At 36.3% G+C, this 26,394-nt stretch overlaps 1 protein-coding gene across 2 annotated transcripts in view; it reads right to left on the bottom strand.

Moving 5' to 3' along the window:
- UBE2W (ubiquitin conjugating enzyme E2 W) overlaps positions 1–26,394 on the bottom strand; it is a 73,827-nt gene that overhangs the window by 24,833 nt on the left and 22,600 nt on the right. For both annotated transcript variants that reach the window (XM_003999895.6, XM_045050131.1), the window contains exons 2-3: positions 9,154–9,245; positions 3,797–3,899 (exon numbers count right to left, since the gene is read on the bottom strand). In XM_003999895.6, the coding sequence (XP_003999944.5) occupies positions 3,797–3,899; positions 9,154–9,245 (195 nt within the window). The remainder of the gene's footprint in view (positions 1–3,796; positions 3,900–9,153; positions 9,246–26,394) is intronic.

Raw genomic sequence — 26,394 nt, forward strand, 5'->3', positions numbered from 1 at the left:
GCACAGAAAAACAATATAATACAGAAAGATATTTTATTTTCTGTATGGCTGATGGTAAGTGCACATTAGCAGAAAACAGTGATGGAAAAGTGCCTCATCTCTGCTCCCAATATAAAAAGGTTTTGTTGTCGTTATTGTTTCTTTTAAAGCAAATGACCGGGCCAAAAACCTGTTTAGACAGGCAGCTTTTTCACTATAAAGCGAGATATATGAGAAATTAACTACAACTAGTAGGGAAAGAAAACACAAAAGACTATAAAGTTAATACAGTCTTAAAGATCTAACTTACAGATGCAAAAGTACTAAGCTCACAACAGACTGGCTTATTTTAGGTTTATTTTCCCAAATTCTACTTTTGTTAGTAGTGGTATATTCAGTACTAATTATTGCACAGGAAGATCAAAAACTAATTTTCCAGCAAGTCCCAGTGTTTCTGGGTCTCATCAAATAAAATCTGTGGTGAATGAGGAATTTTACTGCCCTAGAGTGGTTCTAATCACTTCCCCAGGGCAATAGACCAATGGAAAGTTTCAGTTATTGGAAAACCTCAAAGTTGATATGCACATCAAGCAACTGACTGTTAGACCATTATAATTATTTTATAATCATATAGACGATGTGATTAATAAAAACTAAAAAAATAATTTTAAAGTATTACTAGACTTAGAGCAGCTCTTCTCAATCATGGATACTAGAATACACAGCTTCTGTGGAGTGATGTTAAAAAGGAATCCTCAAAGAAGATGTGGTGTATATATACACAATGGAATACTACTCTGCAACCAAAAAGAACGAAACCTTGCCATTTGCGACAACGTGGATAAACTAGAGTATACTATGCTAGGCGAAATAAATCAGTCAAGACATATGATTTCACTCATATGTGGAATTTCACAAACTCAACAGATGAACATAGGGGAAGGGAAGGAAAAATAAGATAAAAACAGAGAGGGAGGCAAAAAGAGACTCTTAAATATAGAGAACAAACTAGGGGTTGCTGGAGGGGTGCTGGGTGGGAGGATGGGCTAAATGGGTAATGGGCATTAAGGAGGGCACTTGTGATGAGCACTGGGTGTTGTATGTAAGTGATGAATCACTAAATTCTATTCCTGAAACCAGTATTATGCTATATGTTAACTAACTTGGATTAAAAAACATACACACACACACACGTTGAATAAATCAATGTTGAATAAAAACCATGAGAAGAATGGGGAAAAAAAAAAAGAAAAAAAGGAATCCCCACAGTCCAAAAGACTGGGAACAACTGCCCAGAGCTTTCAAAGTTATCATTCTATATACAATCCTTCACTTTTAGAGATAATATTACTGTCTAGATAAATAGGCATTTTCCCCATTCTGGTACTCAGACCTAATTGGCAGCATGGAAAGAGGTAACTTGGGTTTTAAGTCTTGACTATCCTACAAGTTAGCTTTTAAACCATGAACAAGACATTTTACTTCTATAGACTTCACTTTCTTCACTTACGAGAATGAATCCATCTTCCCTAACCACTTCATTAGAGCTGTTACAAGAGAAAATCAGAATAGAATTTACAGTAGAAAATATGATACAAATATTACTACATAGAAGTCATGGAGGTAAATGTGAGGCTGAAATGGTTAAGTTTGTACTTGAACACTAAGCTAAAGAGTTTTCAGACTTGACTTCACAGAAAATAAAGAAGCATTAGAAGTTTTACGGAGGAGGATAGGGATTGTTGTAGTAGTGGTGGTAGTGTTGTGTGTCTGTGCAAACCAATGAGGTAATTGCGCCTTCAGAGAAATCTAGCAGCACTGTCAAAGGATGGTGGGGGGTGGAAAGAACTAGAGGTTATTACATAATAGCCCGCATGAAAGATGGAAACTTGGGAGTACACCACGGACTGTAAGATAAGAAGGGACTGACTTAAGCACTGCAAAAGGACCTCAAAAGCTGCATTTAACGGTGAAGAAAAGAATTTCAACAAAAGCAGACAGATGGACAATAACCCAAGGAAAAAAATTTTTTTTCTTATTTTATTATTGGAAAAGATTGAGTTTAAAGTGTTAAATTTGAGACATCTGGAGGTACTTAAGTAGCAATATCCAACAAGGGTGTGAAATTAAACCTCAGGAAGAGGTTGTACACATAACTGTAGATCTGGGAGTTAGCCGCTTAAGATGGTTGAAGACATTACAGAAAAGAGTGAGAAGTATCGGGGGTAGTGAATAAAGAATCCCAAATCAGAAGAGTCAGAAAAGTGGGCAGAAGTCAAACCAGGGAAGGACAAAAAAAATTTTTGAGATATGATAGAATTCATTATATATGTTCTAACTTACAGAAATATTCAAGATGAAATTCAAATGATGCTGCAGAGTGATATTTGATTTAGAATTAAATGCTAAGGAGAGAGTTTAGAGGACACTTTTGCCTTGGTTCCTATTTACATAAATATTATCTTCCTCTGATAAAACATGATAAAACAATCTGTGGGCTCCTGGAGTAAGCCTTCTCCAATATCCTTCTAGTCAACATTGTCAACATTTTGGAGTTCATAAATCACATTCTTCCTTCATATACCTTCCACAAACTTAGCTGAAGTGAAGTAGAACAAGTTGAAGGTGAGAAGGGAATACCTGAGACCACACTGCCTTTAAGCATTAACAATCTGAAATGATGCTGATAAGCCAAAAGGCAACAAAAGGTGAAGATGGTTTTCTAGAGAGAAAGAAGATGTTTGCTTTGGTTTTTGATCATAGTCTACAGGTGATTATAGAGGCCTAAAGGTCATTACCCTTGGCTTTATTTTTATGAAATAATAAAAATAAGCTTATCTTAATTTTCTGCTCACATTAAAAAACTGTAGCACTCAAGGAGTCCAGTTCCATTTAATTCTGTGCCTTAAAACAATGACCTCTTTATTTATAGCACAATACAATAACTGGCTTCCATCTGTACCCCTACATGGCCAAGAGCACTGTTAGGTATATTCTATTTAAAGTGGCAATAAAATATGATTTTCCTCAAAAATAACATATTTTAGCACTTCAAATGTTGAATTTTAGGTATTTGGGAAATTTCATTATCCATAACCTCATTATCCAGCAATATGAGACACAGTTGGCATTAAGTCTTAACATTTTGCCACTAGTAACTCATTCACCCACCTTCCAAGCCAGCAATGTGGACGCCATCCTGGAGTCTCCTTTTCTCTAACTTCCAAGGATTAATCATTCACCAGTTAAACAGCTCTCAAAAAAGTTCTATCACCATTATCATTTGTCTAAGTATTAACCCATTACCTAAACTAACTGTGCCTCAAATTATAATAATCAGATTTAGGGCTTATGTTTAGATATTCAACATCTTGTAATATGTTCTATCTTTACAGTACTAAAAGCCTACAAAGACAGCATGTTAATGCAAAATCAAGAAAGTGTTCCTTTCAACAAAGCACTGCCTCCTCACAATTATTCTATCATCTTATTTAGGAATAAGTGCCTCCAGGTATTCCAAAATGTTAAATTCTCCCACAACCCCTGGGCCTGGGTTAGATTTCCAAACCCTTTTCCACTAACATCTAAGAATAAGAACAATGTTAACTTCTTGGAAGTACAAAAGCAAAGTCCTAATCTCAATAAAGTAAATGTTCCTAAGATCTTGATTATATTACAAATAAGAAAAAGGAACAAATCTATTTACATAATTATAATGGATTTCTTTTTTTAAGTTTGTATTTAGTAAAAAGTCACTAATTTAGTATTTTCCTATAATCTAAAAACACAATAAAATGTTAAAAAGCAAGGCAGTTACCTGAGGAGAGTCAAAAGGGTATCGACTACTAAACTTAAATAGAAGTTGAAATTTTTCTCCTTCATATAAGGTACCTGGTGCACCTTCCATGTCTACAATCCACCTAGAACAGGAAAAGAAAATTTAAAAACGTCAGATAAGAGGAATTGGGATGAGAAAGAGAAAAGAACACTGAAGACTTCCTCTATGCCAGGCATTAGCTTGCAACAGCACGTTTCATCCTACTGCACATTAACTCCCTCACCCTATTCCCTTCTCTGACACTCAAGGGTTATTTAACCAGATCAAAGTCAGACAACTAGCAGAGGACAGGGCCAAATTTTAACCCAGGTCTAAAAACACAAAATAAAACCCAACTCAAGTGTGCTGACATTAAAGCCTGTGCTCTTTATTTTATGCAGAAATTATTATATGCAGGAACACTATTTTTATAACACTATTTATTATATGCAGAAACACTATTTCTGCAATGACTGAAAAGATTTTATAGATAACATGAAACAAATGAACTGCCTTTCTGATGTCATTTTAGAAACAATGGTGGAAGTAAATATCAACAACGACTGGAGAATCATGGCCGTTAGACACATCTCATCAGTACTCTAGAGAAGACTACACAGGAAAAAGAAGCTAAGCTGACATCAGTCCACTTACTCTGATGGCTATTCAAAGCTCTATATGCCTTTCCTTTGCGTCTTATGTTTCAGTTGTTTAATAAAACTTAGAAGAGATTTCTATGGCCTCTTTACAAGCATACTTTGTTTCCACATATAACAATCATGAATACAAATCTGTTTATAATTATAGTCTGTACACTTATCTCTTGCTCTTTTAATTTATTTTTCAGTAATCTCTACACCCAACATAGTGCTCAAACTTAAAACCCTGAGATCAAGAGTCGCATGCTCTACAGACCAAGCCAGCCAGACACCTATCTCTTGCTCTTTAAAAAAAAAAAAGGAGGAACAGGAGTAGAACAAGGGTTATGGTGGCAAAGATGATAGGGTCACATTGCGAAGCAAAAATGGACCAGTCATAAGAATGAATTCCTAATTATCTCTCTGGCCAATTCCTTTCCTCTTAAATTTTTTAGGTATAAAAATGTATTACTTTAAGTACAGGGAAACAAAAGGAAGTAATATTGAGAATACAAGGTTGGGGTTCTAGTCACAATTCCATATACTATGGACTTTAGAGTATGTAAAATAATAAATGTGTCTACTCTCTGAAAGCAATCAGCTAACACATACAGGCCCTTAAGAACACAGCTATTCAATTTTCAGAATGCGTGTTGAATACTATACATGGCAATAAAAAATATAAGCCAAGAGCCAGTATTTTATCATGAAATTACACAGGTCTGTCCTTTAGCTGTGTGGCCATGAGTAAGCTGTTTTACCTCTCTTGTTTGAACTATTTCAATTGTAAAATTGATATTAAAAACAATTTAAAATTTCATTGAAAATAGATATTCATCTCAAAGTGTTGGAAAGATAAATCGCATAGCACTTTCCTAATATTAGAACCAGTACGCAGTAAATTAAATATAATGCAGGGATACCTGGGTGGCTCAGTCAGTTAAGCGTCTGACTTCGGCTCAGGTCATGATCTCATGGTTCGTGAGTTTGAGCCCCCCCACCCCACCCCAAGTCGGGCTCTGTGCTGACAGCTCAGAGCCTGGAGCCTGCTTCAGATTGTGTGTGTGTGTGTGTGTGTGTGTGTGTGTGTGTGTCTCTGTGCCCCTCCCCCACTCACACTCCGTGTCTCAAAAATGAATAAAAACGTTCAGAAAATGTATAATGCATAAACTGCATTAAAAACAAAAATCTATTCTCTTTAAAAACTGGGTCCTTTCTAGCTATCTTGACATCCACTATGCAGTGATTATTCCAAGGAAAAATCAGAGGACTTCCTGGTGCCCTTTCTTTCTGTTTAAAGGCAAATTTTAGGATATAATGTACCACAAATTTACATGTGATCTATCCAAACACAGCTTTTAAATAATAGCTAAGCAAATATCTCAGTAATCCTTCCAATACCTGGGTGAGATCGGTCAAATAAGGCATAATTTTCAACACTGTACAGGGTAATTTTAAATAACTTTTGCTAATTAAAAAAGTAATGCATGTTTGTTCACCACAGAAAATTTAGAAAGGTATAAACAAAAGTCGCCCAAAGATAATCACTGTTGAAATTTTTGGGGTACGTTTCATTCTAGTCATTTTGTAGTTTCTTTATCTATGATATTGACATCTAATAGTTGAATTATGTGCACACTTAAATTATATACATTCAAATCACCAGTGTTTATGATTCCAATTATGGGTACATGCCTCTGAGGATGAATATGGGAGAAGTTTCAGTTCTTAACTTCCTGTGAATAACTATTGTTCTAGGACTCTAATGTTTAGACAGGTATTTTTCATGCATTCATAGCTCCTACTAACAAAAAAAACAACCAACTATTCCCTTCTGGAGGAAAAACCAGCTCTGTTGGATATATTAAGACAGGATACATACCAATATTGCCTCTCTAAGGATTTTCACAGGTAATTAGGACTATACAAAATTTTTGTGTTTCATGCTACCAGCTGTAACTCAGGGGATGCCATTTCACTGAGAAACCATTTCCCAATTATAGATATTTACATTGTTTCCAAATTGTCCCCAGAAATAGTAATGTTGAAAGAAGTATAGTTAGTTCTAAGTTAATTTTGTTTTTTTAAATAAGCTTTATGTCCACCAACATGGGGCTTAAACTCATAACCCAGAGATCAAGAGTGGCATGTTCTACTGAATGAGCCAACCAGGTGCCCCTGGGCTAATCTTTCTGTATCTCTGTTCCTTCCTTAAGACAGCATGGGTTTATTTCTTAGGTCAAAGGATATGACACTCTCATTTTTAAATATCTTAATATATGCCACCAAACTGTCTTCCAGAAAGCTTAATGTGCTTTCATTATAATTCTTATCCCATTTAAACACATATTTTAAGATAGAATTTTTTAAGAGTATTTATAGATCCTGGAAGATAAAGATATAAAACTTTTGTGATTGATTTACAATAAATTATTTAAAAAAAAAAAACTGCCTGACAAACCTCTCTAAATGACAGGTTTATCCTGCAACAAAGACACTGCTGTTTTGGTAGTTATAATATAATATGGTATAATTACTTGATACAAATGTTTCCATTTATAAAAATGTAAAACAGGGGCGCCTGGGTGGCTCAGTCAGTTGAGGGTCTGACTTCGGCTCAGGTCAGGATCTCATGATTCAAGAGTTTGAGCCCCGAGTGATAACATTCTGTATGATACCATAATGATAATACAGGTCACTGTACATTTGCCCAAATCCTTAGAAACATCAAGAATGAATTACAATGTAAACTACAGACTCTGCGTAATTATGATGTGTCAATCCTAATTCATCAATTATAACCAATATACCACTCTGGGGGCAAGCTGTTGATAATGGGGGAGACTGCGTTTGTGAGAGCAGAGGATATATGAGAAATCTCTGTATCTTCTGCTCAGTTTTGCAGGGAACCTAAAAATACTTGCGAACCCAGCAATGTTTTAAAATGATTGTTATAGAGATAGAAATCTTCAAACATCAATATCCATCCAACCATCAGTAGATCCATTCTTCATATCCCTGTTCTTAAAAGGCTTGACTTCTGTCTTAAGTACTGACTCAAGTATCAAAGTCAAAGGTAACCAAAACTGTTTCTCTAAAAAGATAAATATGTCCATGAATTTTTTTCTTTTACATGTTTGTTTGAGAAAGAGGGGGAGAGAGAAAGGAGAGAATCCCAAGCAGGCTCTGTGCTGACAGTGGGGTTTGATCCCATGAACCATGAGATCATGACCTGAGCTGAAATCAAGAGTTAGACACTTGGCTGACTGAGCCATACAGGTGCCCTAGTCCATGAATTTTGGTCACTTTTGCTCTCTGGACCTAGACTATCACTAAGTATTTGCCCTACAGCTTGGTCTACAGTATACTTTTATCTTGTTGCCTCCTATCCCTTTTATGTTTTTGGAGTTGTTTTTTTTTTTTTAAGAAGAGGGTTCATTATTTTAAATTCCACCACTCCCCCCCCCCCAAATTTCAGAACATTTACCCTTGTCTAATAAAATATTAAATCAAAGGAGTGGTAAAAAATAGACTACACAGGGTTGGAGACTTAAAGTGATACCCTTGAAAATGTTTCAAACTAATTCAAATGCTCATTTTTATGCAAGAGGACACATATCTCTCTATCCTTCTTGGTATTGTATCTGGGAAAAGATTTCACGTCTTTACTCCCAAGGAAGGAGGGGAATTAGAATATTTCTGTGTCTTCCTTTCATGCTTCACTTTTTCATCCTCATGAAGAAGTTTCTTACCTATTAAAAGAGGTTGTTGAGGGTCTGACATTCATTTATTTACCCTTCTGTACAGGGCAACTACTGTGTTCATGGGATGGAGACACCTCTTGACTATTACTCTCTTTAAACCTTTACATGTGGTTTTGAAAACTGTGATAAACAACTTCATGCCAAATTGTGTTATTTAAGATGAAGATCATTTCATAAATGAAGACAGACCTAAGTTTTTAAATGCTGCCTTCTTAGCAAGAGACATTTTAAAAACTACTAATCAGGGGCACCTGGGTGGTTCAGTTGTTTTAAGCGTCTGACTTCGGCCCAGGTCATGATCTCATGGTTCATGAGTTTGAGCCCTGTGTTGGGCTCTGTGCTGACAGCTCACAGCCCAGAGCCTGCTTCTGATTCTCTGTCTCCCTCTCTCTGCCCCTGCCCTGCTCGCACTCTGTCCCTCTCTCAAAAATAAACACTAAAAAAAAAAAAAAAAAACCAAAAAATTAGTAATCAAACATATGGTTTTAAAAAACAAAGGGTTACAAATCATACATTATATATAATGTATATGATATTACATAACACCAAATTGTATATATAAATGCACAGAATAAGATCTATTTGTTTATCTCTTGGTAGAAGAGAGTGGAATTAAATATGAAAATTCTACATTAAAAAAGTAAGTATATATTCATACATTACACTAATAATAAATGAAACACGTAAGTACTTCAAAAATTAACTACCAGGACACCTGGGTGGCTCAGTAGGTTAAGCATCTGACTTCAGCTCGGGCTCAGGTCATGATCTCATGATTCATGAGTTTAAGCCCCACATCTGACTGTCGGCCCACTTCACATCCTCCGTCCCCTTCTCTCTCTGCCCCTCCCTGGCTCGTGTGCATGTGTGCCCTCTTTCTTTCAAAAATAAGTAAACATTAAGTAATAATAATAATAATAATAATAATAATAATAATAAAAAATTAACTACTTACTGTGTAATTGAATTTTGAACACTCTTTTCATTTAAAGTCATTCCGGGAGGCGGGTCATTTTGCAAAGCCAACAGTTCTTTCTGCAATCGTTTCTAGAAAAGAGTATCAATAATAATTTGTACTTTAAGAAAAATGACAATGTAAATATCCTTCTACACAGAATGAAATCCTTGATTAAATTTCCTCCATAGGCTCATATCTTTTCAAGTCCCTTACACCTTGTATGTATGCCTCACTCTCAAAGTTTTAATTGCTTGTCCCATAATTCACAATCAAAAGATTTCCAAATATATTTGAAAACATTGATGCTGTAAAGTGGTTATGAAGAGCAGCCAGCTACCTACAAAACTTCACTGTTACTCCATTGGGGTTACAAGATCTCAGCCTAGGTTTTAAATGCTTAAAAGTTTCAGCACTGTTTCCTTTACTGCTTTCCAATTGTAAAAACCACAGTTCTCCATCATCCTTAAAAAAGGTGTCATTTCAGACATGCAAGCTTTTCAGAGAAACTATACAAGTAACCATTCATGCAAAAAGCCTTTTGAAAACATTTTAAATAATTTAATTTACAATTTACAGCCCATATTTGTTTTCTTAAATAGGTATCTGCACATAATTTAAACTATCAATATCAGAATATAACATATCTGGGCCCAAGATATGCAATTATTTTTCCACATAACCCAAATGACTATGTATTTACATTCTTGTTTATAAGTTTTTACTGTTCAACTCTTCTGTTATCACTAGTGGACATTCTTTATCAGTATACACCAAAGCAAAACAAAAACCATAGAAGCCTGCAACTTATGGGTTTAAAAATCAAATAACCCATGTTATTAGAAATTATTTCATGTGACATTATAAATACTCTTAATGAGCATCTTTTCTTGGAATAAAGTAGACCAAAATGGGTATCTGTTCAGAACTCAACAATTCTCTACTTAAAAGCTAGTTTGTGCTGTTGCTGCTGGACAATCAAGTATCACTAACAAATATTTCTAGACCTTTTCAGTTTATGATGCCTTTAAGTAAATTTAACAGCATCCAATACCACTACAGATTGGAAAACTCCTCCCTTCTCTGGGCACTTAGGTGGGTCAGTCGGTTAAGCGACCAACTCTTGATTTTGGCTCAGGTCATGATCTCACCGTTCATGAGTTTGAGCCCCACATCTGGCTGTGTGCCGATAGTGCAGAGCCTACTTGGGATTCATTCTCTCTCTCTCTCTCTCTCTCTCTCTCTCTCTCTCAAAATAAAGAAATAAAAAACAAACAAACAAACAAAAAAACCTCCTGCCTTCTCTGTTGAGAATCACTGGAAAAGGACTTATTAATAGGCACACACACTTGGCCCACAAGCAGGTATCTGTGGACTACCACACCTTTACTTTGGTCTCTGTGGCCTTTCTGCAATTACCTCCTACATTTGTTTGGCTCTCGCCTCACAATGAGGACAGACTATGTTTTTGATCACAGCATCCCCAGGTCTAGAATATACTGAAAAACATCGATAATAAATCACTAAATGTTAAAAAAAAAAAAAAATTCTAAATTCCTAAATGGCTCTTAAAGTGGCCAAGAATGAAATCTTTCCTTAGATCCTGCAGTATCATAATTGCTAGTAAAATGAAAATAAGGTATCAACTACTTGCAATTTCTGATCTCAGCTGCCTTCCAAAATGCAAAATAATTACAAATTGAAAAGCAGTTAAGAAAAATTTTAAGTATCTAAAATACAGAAATAAAGCTGCCTAAGTGACTTGTTTTGAATAAAGAATTATATTTGTGATAAAGTTCTATGTTAGAACAAGGTTTTTAATTTATTCCACTTATGTTAACAAATGTAGGTTATATGATCAAGTATATTTTTTTTCAAGTTTTTAAATTTTAATTCCAGTGTATTTAACATACAGTGTTATTATTTGTTTCAGGTATATAATACAGTGATTCAATGATCAAGTAAATTTTTTTAATGTTTATTTTTGAGACAGAGACAGAGAGCATGCACACGTGCGATGGGGAGAAGGGAAGAGGGGGAGGTGCAGAGACAGAGGGGGACAGAGGATCCAAAGCGGGCTCTGGCTGACAGCAAAGAGCCCAATGTGATGCGGGGCTCAAACTCACGAACCACGAGATCATGACCTGAGCTGAAGTCAAACACTTAACTGAGCCACCCAGGTGCCCTGATCAAGTAAATTTTTATTATTTTATTTTACTATTTTTTTAAATGTTTACTTTTGAAAGAGAGAGAGAGAGCAAGCGCACGCACAAGTGGTATTTTACTATTTTTTTAAATGTTTACTTTTGAAAGAGAGAGAGAGAGCAAGCGCACGCACAAGTGGGGAAAGGGCAGAGAAAAGGGGACAGAGGATCTGAAATGGGCTCCGTGTTGACAGCAGAGCGCCTGATGCAGGGCTCAAACTCATGAACCACTGTAAGATCATGACCTGAGCCTAAGGTGGATGCTTAACCAACTGAGCCACCCAGGTGCCCCTCAAGTGAATTAAGAACACTGGGTGCAACAACGAAAAACTGGTATCTTCAATGCGGGACTTCTCAGAGACTTCGACATTGATTCTCCAAGGAGAAGAAGATAACAAAGAAGTTTCCAAAAGTAATGGAAACCCATCAGTGTAGAGCATCTCTGAAAAGTCTTGTTTCAATAATCACATTTTGGGTAACACTGCTGTAGAAATTCTGCAGATCTTGAGAACTTTACTAAAACAGGGAGCGCAAGCCCTGTTATCAAATCAAGGATATATAAGGCAATTTGCACAGGTACTAACTGAAACATAAGGATATAAAGGTAAGTTAAGAAGAGTTTTATTGGTATCATTATCCCTTATGTCTCCTGAACATAATGATTAAGAGTGCTATGAAAAAAATGTTTTCCTCATCCTGACACTAATTCTTACATGTCCACAAAGAAAAAGACCTGTGATGACCAAATTCCCAAGAGAATCTGCAATTAACTCTGCTTTCTTGTATTCCCATCTTTGTGTAGTTCCTTCCCACACTGTACCAAAATTCAACAGTGTGACTAACAGAACATAGCTGAAATGATGGTATGTCACTCCCAAGATTAGGTTATAAAACAATATGGTTTACATCTTGGTCATTCTCTTTAGAATCACTTGCCATATTGTGAACAGCCTAATTCAGAAGCCTGCATGCTAAGATTACTGGCCTCCTGCTAATAACCATGTATGATTTGGAAGCATATTCTCCAACCCTAAGCCAGTCTTTCAGATGACTGCAGCCCAGGCCAATATCTTGCTTACAAACTCAAGGGAGACTCTAAGCCAGAACCATCCAGCTAAGCCTCTGATTCCAGACCCTTTGGGCGACATGGGATTATAAAGGTTTGTTCTTTTAAATTACTAAATTTGGAGATAATTTGTTATATAGCAACAGATAATGCAGGATCTCTGTTCCAAACTCCCCTCATGAAAAGGGGTTATAATCTACAACCCACTTTCCATTTCAATATCACAGGTCAGAATCTAAAACATTCTGAGGGGGTGAGTCACTACATAAAAAGTTTTTTTTTTACTGAGCGGGTGAGTCACTACATAAAAAGACAATTCATGCCAGCCCCTTAATGTCTTAGCTACTAGGCCTTAAACTACTTTGCACACATCCACATCACCTCCAATAAAGAGATAAAGCATGACCAACCTTTTGGGGGCTAATGCATATTTACTAAGCCCACTAATAAAAGTAATAATTCACCCATGCACTTAAAATCAAAACATAAAAAAAAAAAACATACAAAGAATGGAAGGTCAAATGGTTTGTCTATTTGGATGGTTCACAAAACAGGGAATTTATCCTTTGGTGTATTCTCAGAACAATAATTCATTGGAGAAGGCAGAACACGTCTTTAAATAAGCAGTCAGTCCCCTCAAGGGTCCTTTGGATCATCTAAGAAATTGGTTCTAATGAGGTATACTCCAAAACAAAACAAAACAAAACAAAACAAAACAAAGCAAAGCAACAACAAAGAAACTAGCCCTAAGTTTCTTGAACACGGACACAGAAGCTAAAAGAGAAGGACCTAAAAATTTGATGTAAAAATAAACAAGAATTCATACTTACTTGAGGATGTAAAGAGCTAGTGATCTATTTAGAGATCACACCATGTAGTATCAATCAACAGAAAGCTATTATCACATGAGGAAAGCATTCAGCTCCTCCTATCATTGAAGACAAAGTATTATGAAAGTGGATAAGAAACACTAGCAAAAGTGATGATACCACCAGCTGTGAAAACCATTATGGCAACATGGCCAGCTTTCCCATACAGTGCTGAAAATGGCAGCTACAGACTAAAATAACTGAAGATAATAGAAACTAATTGCAGAAAGTAACGGCTGTAACCAGAGAAGCAGAACTACCCTGAAACCACTGAGAGGGGAAGAAGCCAAGAAATTTGCAATGGTTCTTGGCCAAATATCACCATTGTCTGTACCTAAATTGGTGAGGATATGGAAAAACTAATTACATATATTGCAAATGTATCATCATTTTCTGAATCTAAGAAACATCATCAGTCTTAAGATGCACCATTATTTTATATAACCCTGGAAAAAGAAGACTACTGCCAACTGAATAGTAACACACCACTGGTAAGACATATCTTCATTTTGGATTAAATATGAAAAAACTGCATTTAAAAATCTATGAATATTGTATTAATAAAAGTTTAATTTTCCTAATACTTAAATACCAGAATTACTTGAAAAATAAAAATTAAGTTGCTGAATAAATTTAATATGCCGAAAATGATTCTTATCTCAATATTTAATACCTAACCAAAAATACATGATTTCAGTCACTCTTTAAACATGCATTTTCTTTCCAGAATTTGCATAAAAGTGCACAGACATCTTGTCCTCCCAGACAAAAAGGCCTAAGGCTACTAGCAAAAGAATTTCTTTTTCTCACCTCATTCATCAAAAATGGTCAGGTCCAGAATCTAAATGTTTGGAAGCACCACAAATCTAGAGTAAACCTGAAAAACTCCCAACTAAGCCATCATCTTATGTTGGCTCAAGTCTGAAAAACACACAGGAATCTGAGCTCTGAAGAGATCCAGACGGATTTACATAATCAGTAAGAAAGATCCTGATACATCTAAATACCTTGAGAGAGAAATGATTAAACATTTTCAGAACTGGTTTGGCTTGGGGTACCTGGCTGGCTCAGCAAATAGAGCATGCAACTCTTGATCTCAGGGTTGTGAGTTCAAGCCCAATTTGGGCGTGAAACCTACTTAAAACAAAACAAAAAACTGATTTGGCTGTTCAGTGGCTCTGGCTTCAGTAGTCCAGCCAGTAGCTCCTTTTCTTTCCTTCCTCACAAAAGCAAATGGTTCAAAGTGATATGAATCCATTCTAATTTATTACCTTTGGGGGTGGGGAGTATTAAGAAAACCACTGACAAATTTTGCAACTATCATCAATGACAAGGTATTGGAGCACACCACAAAACTGAAGGACACTCCAGTATGTCATAACACCACAGCTGGGAATCTCTGCTCTAGATTACAACAGCCTAGGACTTGTAACCCTGTACTTACAGTGACACCAGTTCAGTTCCTAAAATGTTTTCCAACTCAATGCATGTGAGGGATTATTCTTGAGATTTACTCTCCCCTATGACTGGGGCTTATTACTACAGTATTGGGTTGAAGAAAGAAATTAATATAGTATTAAAAGGCTGCTCTGGAGCTTAACATACGCTCTCTCCACTATTACTTCTCCAAGAATTACTACAGTAAGCTGCTTCACACCAAAGGTGAACTGTGGAAACACAAAACAGTCAACATAGTGAAGAATAGACACATTTATTATTACTCTTAACTTCACGAGATGTAAAGCCCTTGGAAGGCTCAAGCCAGTTTGTATACAAAAGAGAAAAAAGCAATTTAAAAGATAATCACTTTAAAACTGTAATCACTGTATTCTAACAGTCCTATTCCATTTCCCCCAACTCAAAATATCAAAGCTATCCAAATATACACTCATAATGTTAAATCAAGCTTGAATATGCCATATGCCTCGCTGGCATAATCAAGATACGAGATAATGGATAAATACAAAGACTAACACTTTTAAATATTAAAAATTTTTAAATTAATGTGGGGACTGAGGGGATGGTTAAATAGGTGACAGGGATTGAGGAGTGTACTTATGATGGACACAGAATGATGTATGGAAGTGCTGAATTACTATCTTATACACTTGAAAGTAATAAAATACTATGTTAATTGAATTAAAATAAATAGACATTTTATAGACATAAAATACATATATACATAAAATCTATACTATAGATATATAGTATACTATGTTACTATAGTTACAATTAACATATACTATGTTAATTGAATTAAAATAAAATAGACATTTTATAGACATAAAATACATATATACATAAAATCTCAGAAGTCCAAAAAACTTTTTAAGTGTGGCAAAACTCTATCCTAAAAGAGCCCTGCCATTGTGTACTGAACATAATTTAGCCTAACAATGACTGCATTATTGTGACAGCCTTAAATAACAATGAGATCTATAAGCCCAACCAACTCTGCAGCAAATTGTGATAGTCTGATATCCTTGTTTTCCACTTGTTTTTTTTTTTTACTGTCATCTGCTTTTTCATTGCCAATAACTTATCACAATACCTAACTTCTACTCACTGACATCTTATTTTCCTTTCTCCTCTTTTCTCTCCTTCATCTGCTGTTTCCCTCTCCGCAAGCCCACCCTGCATTACCTAGCAAAAGAGTTTATTTATTTTGTTGAATATATCACTTAATTTTTGTCTAACCATACTCATCTTCAGGGCTAGCATTAACAGTGGCAAACATTTATTCCTTCACATGCTCTTAAACCGTAATATACTGTCTCACTGAAACGAACTGGAGAAATTAGGAGTAATTTCTGCAAGTCCTCATTAAATGAAAAGCATGGCCCAGTAACATCTACAGATCATACTCTGTGTAGCACAGTGCTAAACCATGGAGTTTCATCCCAATGATGTGATCTCTGCCTCTTCAGCTATTGTCATTTTCATCAATGCCCACAGTCATATATTAATTCCAGTCTTTCTTCTTCACACAGCTAAGGATGATGAGTATGACTGTATTTAAAAAAAAAAAAGTTACTATTATGGTCATTTTGTAGTGAACATTACTGTTTAATCTGAAGAATACATCATCAAATGAAATGTACCAGTTAGCCAAGTTGTAAATGCAACATAAAAAGTTCTTAAAGGAAATTAAAAGTGCTACTCCAGTGAACACTTGAGTGGTAAGAAAACAAAACAGCCTTTTACTGCTGATATGGACAAAGTCTGAGTGGTCTGGATAGAAGATCAAACCAGCCACAAAATTCCCATAAGCCAAAGCCTAATCCAGAACAAGGTTCTAACTCTCTTCAAATCTGTAAAGTCTGAGAAAGTGAAGAAACTGAGAAGAAAGGTTTGAAGTTAGCAGAGATTGGTTCATGAGGTTTTAAGAAAGAAGCCGTCTCTCTAACATGAAAGTGCAAGGTGAAACAGTAAGAGATATAAAACTGCAGCAAGTTATCCAGAAGATGTAGTTAAGGTAATTAACAAGGGTGGCTACACTAAACAACAGATTTTGAGTGGAAATGAAACAGCCTTCTATTGGAAGAAGAGGCCATCTAAGACTTTCATAGCTAGAGAGAAGTCAATGCCTGGCTTCAAAGAGTCAAAGAACAGGCTGTCTCTTGTAAGGGGCTAATGCAGCTAGTGACTTTAAGTTGAAGGCAGTGCTCATTGGCCATTCCAAAAATCCTAGAGCCCTTCAGAATCACGTTAAATGTACTCCCTGTGCAATGTAAATGGAACAACAAAGCCTAGATGACAGCACATCTGTTTACAACATGGCTTACTGAATATTTTAAGCCTACTTTGAGACCTACTGCTCAGGGAAAAAAAGCTTCCTTTCAAATTAATACTACTCACTGACAATGTACTTGATCACCCAAGAGTTCTTATGGAGACGTGCAACAAGATTAATGTTTTCATGCCAGCAAACAAAATCCATTCTGCAGCCCAAGGATCGAGAAGTAATTCTGACTTTCAAGTCTTTACTTAAGAAATACACAGCTGCCATAGACAGTGATTCTTCTGATGCATCTGGACAAAGTAAACTGAAAACCTTCTGGAAAAGATTCACCATTCTAGATGCCATTAAAAACATGTGTGATTTGGGGCACCTGGGTGGCTCACTAAGTTAAGCGGCCAACTCTTGATTTCAGCTTGGGTCATGATCTCACGGCTCATGGATTTGAGCCCCATATAAAGCTCTGTGCTGACAGTGCAGAACCTGCTTGGGAGACTGACTCTCTCTGACTCTCTCTCTCTCTCTCTCTCTCTTTCTCTCTCTCTCTCTCTCTCTCTCTCTCTCTCAAAAAACAAAAAACAAAAAAACCCCTGTATGATTCGTGGAAAGAAGTCGAAATATTAACATTAACAGAAGTGTAGAAAAAATGGATTCCAGCCCTCATGGATGACTTTGAGGGGTTCAAGACTTCAGTGGAGGAAGTAACTGCAGATGTGGTGGAAACAGCAAGGTCTAGAAGTGGACCCTAAAGATGTGACTGAATTGTTGGAATCTCATGATAAAACTTTAACAGATAAGGAGTTGCACCATATGGATGAACAAAGAAAGTGGCTTTTTCAGTTGGAATCCATTCCTGGCAAAAATGCTGTCACTTTCTGAAATGACAAGAAAGGACTTAGAGTATTACATAAACTCAGTTGATAAAGCAGTGGCAGCGTTTGAGGATTGACTCCAACTTTAAAAGAAGTTCTACTGTGGTTCAGATGCTGTCAAACAGCATCAAATGCTACAGAGATATCATTCCTAAAAGGAAGAGTTGATCAATGCTGCAAATTTCATTGTCTGATTTCGTATAATTGCCACAGCCACCCCAACCTTCAGCAACCACCACCCTGATCAGTCAATGACCATCAACATCCAGGCAAGAAGCTCCACAAGCAAAACAGATTACAATTCACTAACAGCTCAATGGAGGTTAGCATTTTTAGCAGTTTTTTAATTAAGCTATGCACATTGTTTTTTCAGACACGATGCTACCGCACATGTAACAGACTATAACATAGTGTAAATACAACTTTTATATACATTGGGAAACCAAAACATACATCTGACTCATTTTACTGTGATATTTGTTTTATTGTGGTGGTCTGAACCAAACCCACAGGATCTCTGAGGTATGCCTATATTCTAATGGGTAAAATTAGGGGCACCTGGGTGGCTCTAGACTCTTGGTTAGGTGTCTAGACTTGGTTTTGGTTCAGGTTATGATCTCACGGCTCATGTGATCAAGCCCTGCGCTGGGCTCTGAGCTGGCAGCACAGAGCCTGCTTGGGATTCTCTCTCTGCCCCTCACTCACACGTGCCCTCTCTCTCAATATATTTTAAAAAATAAAGGATTAAAAAAACCTTATTTAAAAAGGTTTTAAATTTAAAAAAACCTTATTTAGGGTAGGGAAAAATATAAAGACAGGAAAACATTAAAAATGTAGAAATAGGGGCACCTGGGTGGCTCAGTCAGTTAAGTGTCCCACTTCAGCTCAGGTCATGATCTCACGGTTCTTGAATTCAAGCCCCACATCCAGCTCTGTGCTGAAAGCTCAGAGCCGGGAGCCTGCTTTGGATTCTGTGTCTCCCTCTCTCTCTGCCCCTCTCCTTCTCATGCTCTGTCTGTCTCTCTCTCTCTCAAAAATAAATAAACATTTAAAAAAACGTAGAAATAAATGTCAGTGGATGCCAATGCAACTGTACATGAAATGGCCAACACTGTTTTTCTCTCATTTCATCCAACAACCAACAGGTGGAAGGTTAACAATAGGGGAACACAATGGAATAAAAATAAGATTACTATACACATTAGTATCATTACACTATCAAACAACTACTATTTTTCCCCCCAACAACATTAAACAATTATAACAATAGCTATCTCTCTTCTTTCAGGGTGAGAGGCTAAGCAATGAAATGATTTTACCTTATTGTAAAATGAAGCAGAATTTGATTCATGCAAATTAAGGAAACATTTCCTTTCCTACTGAATTCTAAATACACTTCTACAGACTTAGTTCCTAATAGGTATTTGTGGAAACTCTTGCCCCTTTTCGGAAATGGAAAGCCTCCAACAAATAGAGGTATTCATTCTTTATTTTAAACTAACATTTTCAAAAATTAGATTGGAATGCAAAAAGCGACAAGACTTAAAGATTCCTCTTCTTACAAAGAGGCCACAGTCTAAAAAAAAAAACAAAAACTGCATGCTTTCATGCTTCTACATGCTTTCAGGGTACAGCAGTGCCTGAAAGGAGAGTGGGCACAGAAAGAAACCACGATCATGATAAACTGAAAACCAAAGGAAGAATGTGTTACAAAAACTAAACAATTTCATTTTCAGCACAATGGCAGAATAGAGACTCTGAATAATTCTATTAAAAAAAAAAAAAAGTGAGTGTAGGAATCCTGAAATAAAAGGATCATGGTTGGATTTCGCCTTGGGGATTTCTACCAAACCCAAGGAGGGCAAGGCCAGAAAGTGAGGCTTCTAACAGAAGACTATGACTCTTCAGTGTAAGAGTAAGAGAAAGGGCATAGAAATTTGCCTGTTTTGAACTCAGCAATGGGCGGAGGAAGAAAAAATTTCTTCCATGAAATGTCTTAACCTCAAGTGGACACCCACGTGGATTTTCAGTATGAATTCCTACAACCTTAGACAAGAATTTAATCAAAGTAGTCCAGGAAGTAATGCCCAGGCAACTGGCAGAAGCAAATATAAACCCTAGAGGAAAAGAAGTTCTATCCTTTGGAGGCAACAATTTCATTTATCAGAATCTAGAAAGATAAATTAAAAAGTAATAAGGACCAAATGAGAACTTATTCAGAAGACAATAGCATTCAATACCCACTGTGATAAAAATCTATCTTCTCTTGCATTCAGAATAGTACCAGATCCCCCAATTATGTCCTTATAGGATTTATATAACTGTAAGCAACTCTAAGGCACAGATTGTGTCTATTTCTGTGTATTTCTAGCATTCAAAACTGTGCCTGGCACATAATGGTTTTTGCCTTAGTACATGTCTAAAAAATTAATAAGGGTGTTGACCAATTCACTATTTGCAAGGGCAAAATCCAGAAAAAATATACGTGTCTATCAACAGCTAACTTACACAAATTATGGCATATAGAAATAAAACTATGCAACCATTAAGAATTATGTGTACTAACAAAAGAACCTCAAAATATACTGATGAAGAAAAAGCAAGTCTAGGGGCACCTGGGTGGCTCAGTTGGTTGAGCATCTGACTTAGGCTTAGGTCACGATCTCGCAGTCTGAGAGTTCGAGACCCGCAGCGGGCTCTGTGCTGACAGCTCAGAGTCTGGAGCCTGCTTCGGATTCTGTGTCTCCCTCTCTCTCTGCCCCTCCCCCCACTCATGCTCTCTTTCTGTCTTAAAAATAAATAAATGTTTTAAAAAAATTTATAAAAAAAAAAAGAAAAAGCAAGTCTCAAAATACATAGAATTCCTTTATGTTAAAACAAAAGCAACAGATTGTACAAATGTTATATAAATGTATACAAAAGAGGTCCAAAGGAAGCATATCCAACTATTTTACAGTAGTACCCTACTAGCAGTGGAAATGGAGGAGAAAGAAGACACCTCTATTTGCACTATATACTTTTATACTATGACTCTTTTACAGTAAGAATGTAAACATGAAGGGCACGTAGGTGGCTCAGTTGGTTCAGCATCCGACTTTGGCTCAGGTCATGATCTCACAGTTCATGGGTTCAAGCCCCCCTGTTGGGCTCCGAGCTGACAGTTCAGAGCCTGAAGCTTGCTTTGGATTCTGTGTCTCCCTCTCTCTCTGCCCCTCCCCCATGCCTGCTCGCTCACTCTCTCTCAAAAAATGAATGAAACATTAAAAAATAAATTAAATAAAATTAAGGGCTCAATGGATGATGAAAACATATCCACATAAGAACCTGTACACAAATATTGATAGTAGCATTATTTACAATAGCCAAAAAGAAGAAACAACCCAAATGCCCATTAACTGATGAAGAGGTAAGCAAATGTGTCCAGATAATAAAATGTTATTTGGCCATAAAAAAGAATGAACTACTGACACATGCTGTAACATGGATGAACATCAAAAACATTATGCCAAGTGAAACAAATCAGTCAAAAAAAAAACTAGTATATGTGATACTATTTACATTTCATGTAATAGGATAGGCAAGTCTCTAGATACAGAAAGTAGACTAGTTATCTGCCTGAGGGATGTGGAGTGAAATGTCAGAACAGTGAGTGCTAGTGGGTACATGTTTTCTTTTGGAGATTATGAAAATATTCTAATATTAGATTATGGGGATGGGTACAAAACCAGGTAAATATACTAAAAACCACTGATTGTACACTTTAAATGGTTAAATTTTATAGCATATAAATTTTATCTAAATAAAACCTTTTAAAAACTCAATGGATAGATTAAGTAGCAGACTAAAATAGGTGAAGAGAGAATTAGTACCTAGGACAATAACCTGAAGCATTTATCCAGGATATAACAGAGAAATGGAGATGAAAATGTGAAACAAGAACATAAAGGAGAATAAGAGGCAACACTTAAACAGATAATGCTTGAGAATTTCCCAGAATTGTTGAAGACATCAATCCTCAGGTCAAGAAATTCAATGAATTCCAAACAGCGAAATAAAAAGAATTCTGAACTTAAAGTACAGAACATCAATTTAAAAAGAGCTTAATCCTAAAACTAGAGAGAAAAGACAGATTAGCCACACAGAAATGGAAATTAGGTTGATAGCCTAAAAGTAACAATGGAAGTCAGATAACACTAGAACTTAGAAAACTGGAATTTTATCTTTAGTGTAAGTGAAAACAATGGACAGTTTTAACTCCTATATCTGGTAAAACTAAACTAAATTTCAGGAACACAAGTGAAAAAAAAAAAGGTATTTTCAGACAAAACAGAGTTTACCACCAATAGCAACCAACCAACAATAAATCTTGACTTCCTTCTGGAAAAGGATCCCAAATTGCAAGTTTAAGATGCAAAGGAATGGTGAGCAAAAATACATAAATATATAAGTAAATCTATAAATCTAAACACTGGCTATAAAACATAGGCCCACAATTCCTTATGGATAAAGTCTTGCGGCCAGATGTGTTTCAAAATTAAGAAATTTTTGAATTTTATAAAAATAACAATATTGGGGTACCTGGGTGGCTCCATCAGCTAAGCATCCAACTCTTGATTTTGGCTCAGGTCATGATGAGGATGATGAGGCTCAGGTCATGATGAGGTCATGGGGATGGAACCCCATGCTGAGCTCTATGCTAATAGCGTGGGGCCTGCTTGGGATTCTCTCTTCCTCTCTCTGCCCCTCCCCTGCTTACAGTCTCTCTCAAAATAAGTCACAGGGGCTCCTGGGTGGCTCAGTCTGTTGAGTGTCAGACTTCAACTCAGGTCATGATCTCTCAGTTCATGAGTTCAAGCTCCGCACTGGGCTCACTGCTGTCAGCACAGAGAATGCTTTGAATCCTCAGTCACCCACACTCCCGCACCCCCCCCCATCTCTCTGTTCCTCCCTCCTCACACTGTCTCAACAACATAAACTTTAAAAATGTCACAAATTAGGCTTCAGCACTTTGAATACATGGGATTTTTTCAAGACTGTGCAGTCTCATGTACACTCAGGGCAGGTTTCCACTAGAAAAATCTTTGGTCAACATACACTGAAGTTTTGGTTTCTAAACATTTTTTTAGATTTTGGATTTCAACAAAACATAGGAGCCTAAAGTATCAATTGGTAAGATTAAAACAGAACAGAACCAAAATACAGGGCAATTAATACATAAATTGGAAGACAGGTAATGGGAGTTAGAACATTCTAAGATCACATTGTCTTAGAAGAGTGCAAAACAGAGGAGCCTGGCTGGCTCTGTCTACAGAACATGCGACTCTCAATCTCAGGGTCATGAGTAAAAGAGTACAAACATACTCATAAGCTTTATATTGTATGAAAGACAATGACTGTTGTTTTATTATTTTATTTTAATTCCAGTACCAGTTAATACCAGTTAACACTGGTAAGCTTTAGATTTTGATAGCTGTGCATGTTAAATTAGGTATCATAATGCCTAGAAGTCATTAAGAAAAAGACAACCAAACAGAAAAATTGGCAAGAGACTAGAACATACAATTTACAGAAAGCAACGTAATGAATAATTTGTATGAAAAAGTACTCAGCTTCACTGATCATCAGAGAATGAAAATTAAAACCATATTACTGTAATAACATATATCTACCAAAATGGCTAACATTAAAAACAACTGACAAGACACGTTGGCAAATATGTGCAAGAACTGGAACTCTCATACAGTTGGTGGACAAACCAATTCGCATTTTTGTAAACCTGAATATAAACTATTTTATATTTTATTCCACCAATTTTATTCCAAGGTATCTACCCAACATATATAGGTTCAATAGAACACATGTATAAGAATGTTTATAGCAGCATTATTCGTGATAGTCCCAAACTAGAAACAAATATCAAAAGTAAAATGGTAAATAATTTGTGGTCTGTTCATACACTTCAATAAGAATTATTCAGTTCTATACAGAACATAGATCATCTTATGAAGTAATGCTGAGAAAATGAAGTCAAAGAAAAAAATACGTATCATATAATTCCATTTATATAAAGCTTACCAACAGGCAAAGTGATGGCACTAGAAATCAAGATAGTGATTACCTTTGGAAAGCAGAAGGTAGTCGCGATTGGGAGTGGGCATAAGAGAGGCTCCTGATGTACAACTATTATTCTATTTCTTTGTATGTGATAGCATTCACTTTGTGAATATATAAACTCTACATTTAGATTTCTGCATGTTTTATCTCAGTAAAAACATTCATCAAACTTTTCGAAAATTGACTATGGTGACCAACTCTGCAAATATACTAAAAGCCAGTAGATTGTATACTTTAAACAAATGACCATAGTATGTGAATTACTTCTCAATAAAACGATTAATAAAAATTTTATTAAACAACAAAAAATAAATGAAAGATAAATATGGAAAATGTTGTGTTGAATCTATATAAAAACTATAGATGTACTATCTTTTGTACTTTTCTGAACATTTGAAATTTTCATAACAAGAAGGTTGGAACAGGGGGAGCATGGGTAGCTCAATCAGTTGAACGGGTTTGAGCATGCAACTCTTGCTTTAGGCTCAAGTCATCATCCCAGAGTCCTGAGATGGGAGTCTCCCATCAAGCTCTGCGTGGAGTGGAGAACCTGCTTAAAATTTTCTTTCTCTTTCTCTCTCTCTCTCTCCCTCCCTCCCTCTCGTCTTTCCCTGTCCCTCTCCAAGGTTTGCACTCTCTCTGTAAAATAAAAAAAGGGTGCCTGGGTGGCTTAGCCAGTTAAGTGTCCCAACTCTTGATTTTGGTTCAGGTCACGATCTCACAGTTCATGAGATCAAGCCCCACACAGAGCTCTGCACTAACAGCCCAGAGCCTGCTTAGGATTCTCTGTCTCCCTCTCTCTGTGCCCCTCCCTCACTCGTGCTTTCTCTCTTTCAAAAATAAATATTAAAAAAATAATAAAATAAATTTAAAAAAATTTTTTACAGTTTGGAATAAAAACATGAATGACAACATTGAAACAAATGCAAAAACGGGTAGGGTAACTCTTAAAAGAATAGGAGGTATATCTTTTAAACAGGTGGAAGTGGGAAAAACAAAATGAGAAAAAGGAAAAAGAAATCAATCCATAGAAGACAAAGGTACAGAACAAAAGCAGGATAAATGAAAAGCATTTAAAAAAGAAACAAATTCCACTATATCAGTTACTCATTAAAAACACAGATTAAGTTCTTTTTTTTTTTAACATTTATTTTTTTTTGAGACAGAGAGAGAGCATGAACAGGGGAGGGTCAGAGAAAGAGGGAGACACAGAATCTGAAACAGACTCCAGGCTCTGAGCTGTCAGCACAGAGCCTGACGCGGGGCTCGAACCCACCAACCGCGAGATCATGACCTGAGCCAAAGTCGGACGCTTAACCGACTGAGCCACCCAGGTGCCCCACAGATTAAGTACTTTAAATTGTAAAGAAAGTTAAATAAATGGTAAAAATATATACTTGTGATATTTTTAAGAGATATAACTAAAACAAAAACACAGAAAGGTTCAAAGTCAAAGGACAAAAAAAAAGATACCAGGCCACAAGAAAGCTGACATAGTTTACTTGCATCTGCTAAAACCAACTTTAAGGCCAAAAATACTAAAAAGAAGAAATCTATATAGTGATAGAAGGTTCAATTCACCAAAAGCATAGAACTTGAATATACCCAACTTGGCCTCAAAAACTGATCAACAGAAGAAATCAATCTACCTTCATAACAGGAAATTTTATTAACATATCTCAAAGTAATGGACAAATCAATCAGACAAATCAACTTGCAAACTACTTTTGCCAGACTCCCTTCTTGGTTTTGCCAATAGGAGGTGGGGGGGGGGGGAGTGTAAGAAAATGCCAGTCTCCACCCCCCAGATTCTGATAATGTCTCCAAAATGAAGATGTCTCCTACTGAAGTCAAGAGCTGGTAGTGGGTTTCTACCAACAGCAGTAACTCAGAGTAGCTCCAGCAGCTTAGTAGCAAGTGCAAACTCTTTGGTTCCAGCCATTAAGCAGTACAACAACCAGATCTTTTTTTTTTTGGAGGGGGGGGAGGGGGAGAAAGAAAACAAAACTCCTTTGTTCCTCTCAACCCCTCTCCCCTCCCTTTGGCCGGTCTAGTCCTAACCACACCCTAGTAACCAATTACCTGCATTAAAACTCTCTGCCTGAAAATACCTACAGTAGTTATTATTTTCCTATCTGCTCACAGATCAATAGAGCATATTTAAAATACTGACACTAATACCTAGAGAAAAAAAAGTTTTTCAAGCATTTATAAAACATTTGTAAGAAATGACCAGTGTTAAGCAATAAAATCTAGTTCAACAAATTTCAAAGAATTGTATCATACAAATCACATCCTCTGAACACAATGCAGTAAGTTAGACATAGCAAAAATAGGAGACAGTGCATACATTTAGAAATCTTAAAACACACTTTTA

This window comes from Felis catus, chromosome F2 (assembly GCF_018350175.1).
Source record: "Felis catus isolate Fca126 chromosome F2, F.catus_Fca126_mat1.0, whole genome shotgun sequence".
In the NCBI taxonomy this organism is placed as follows: domain Eukaryota; kingdom Metazoa; phylum Chordata; class Mammalia; order Carnivora; family Felidae; genus Felis; species Felis catus.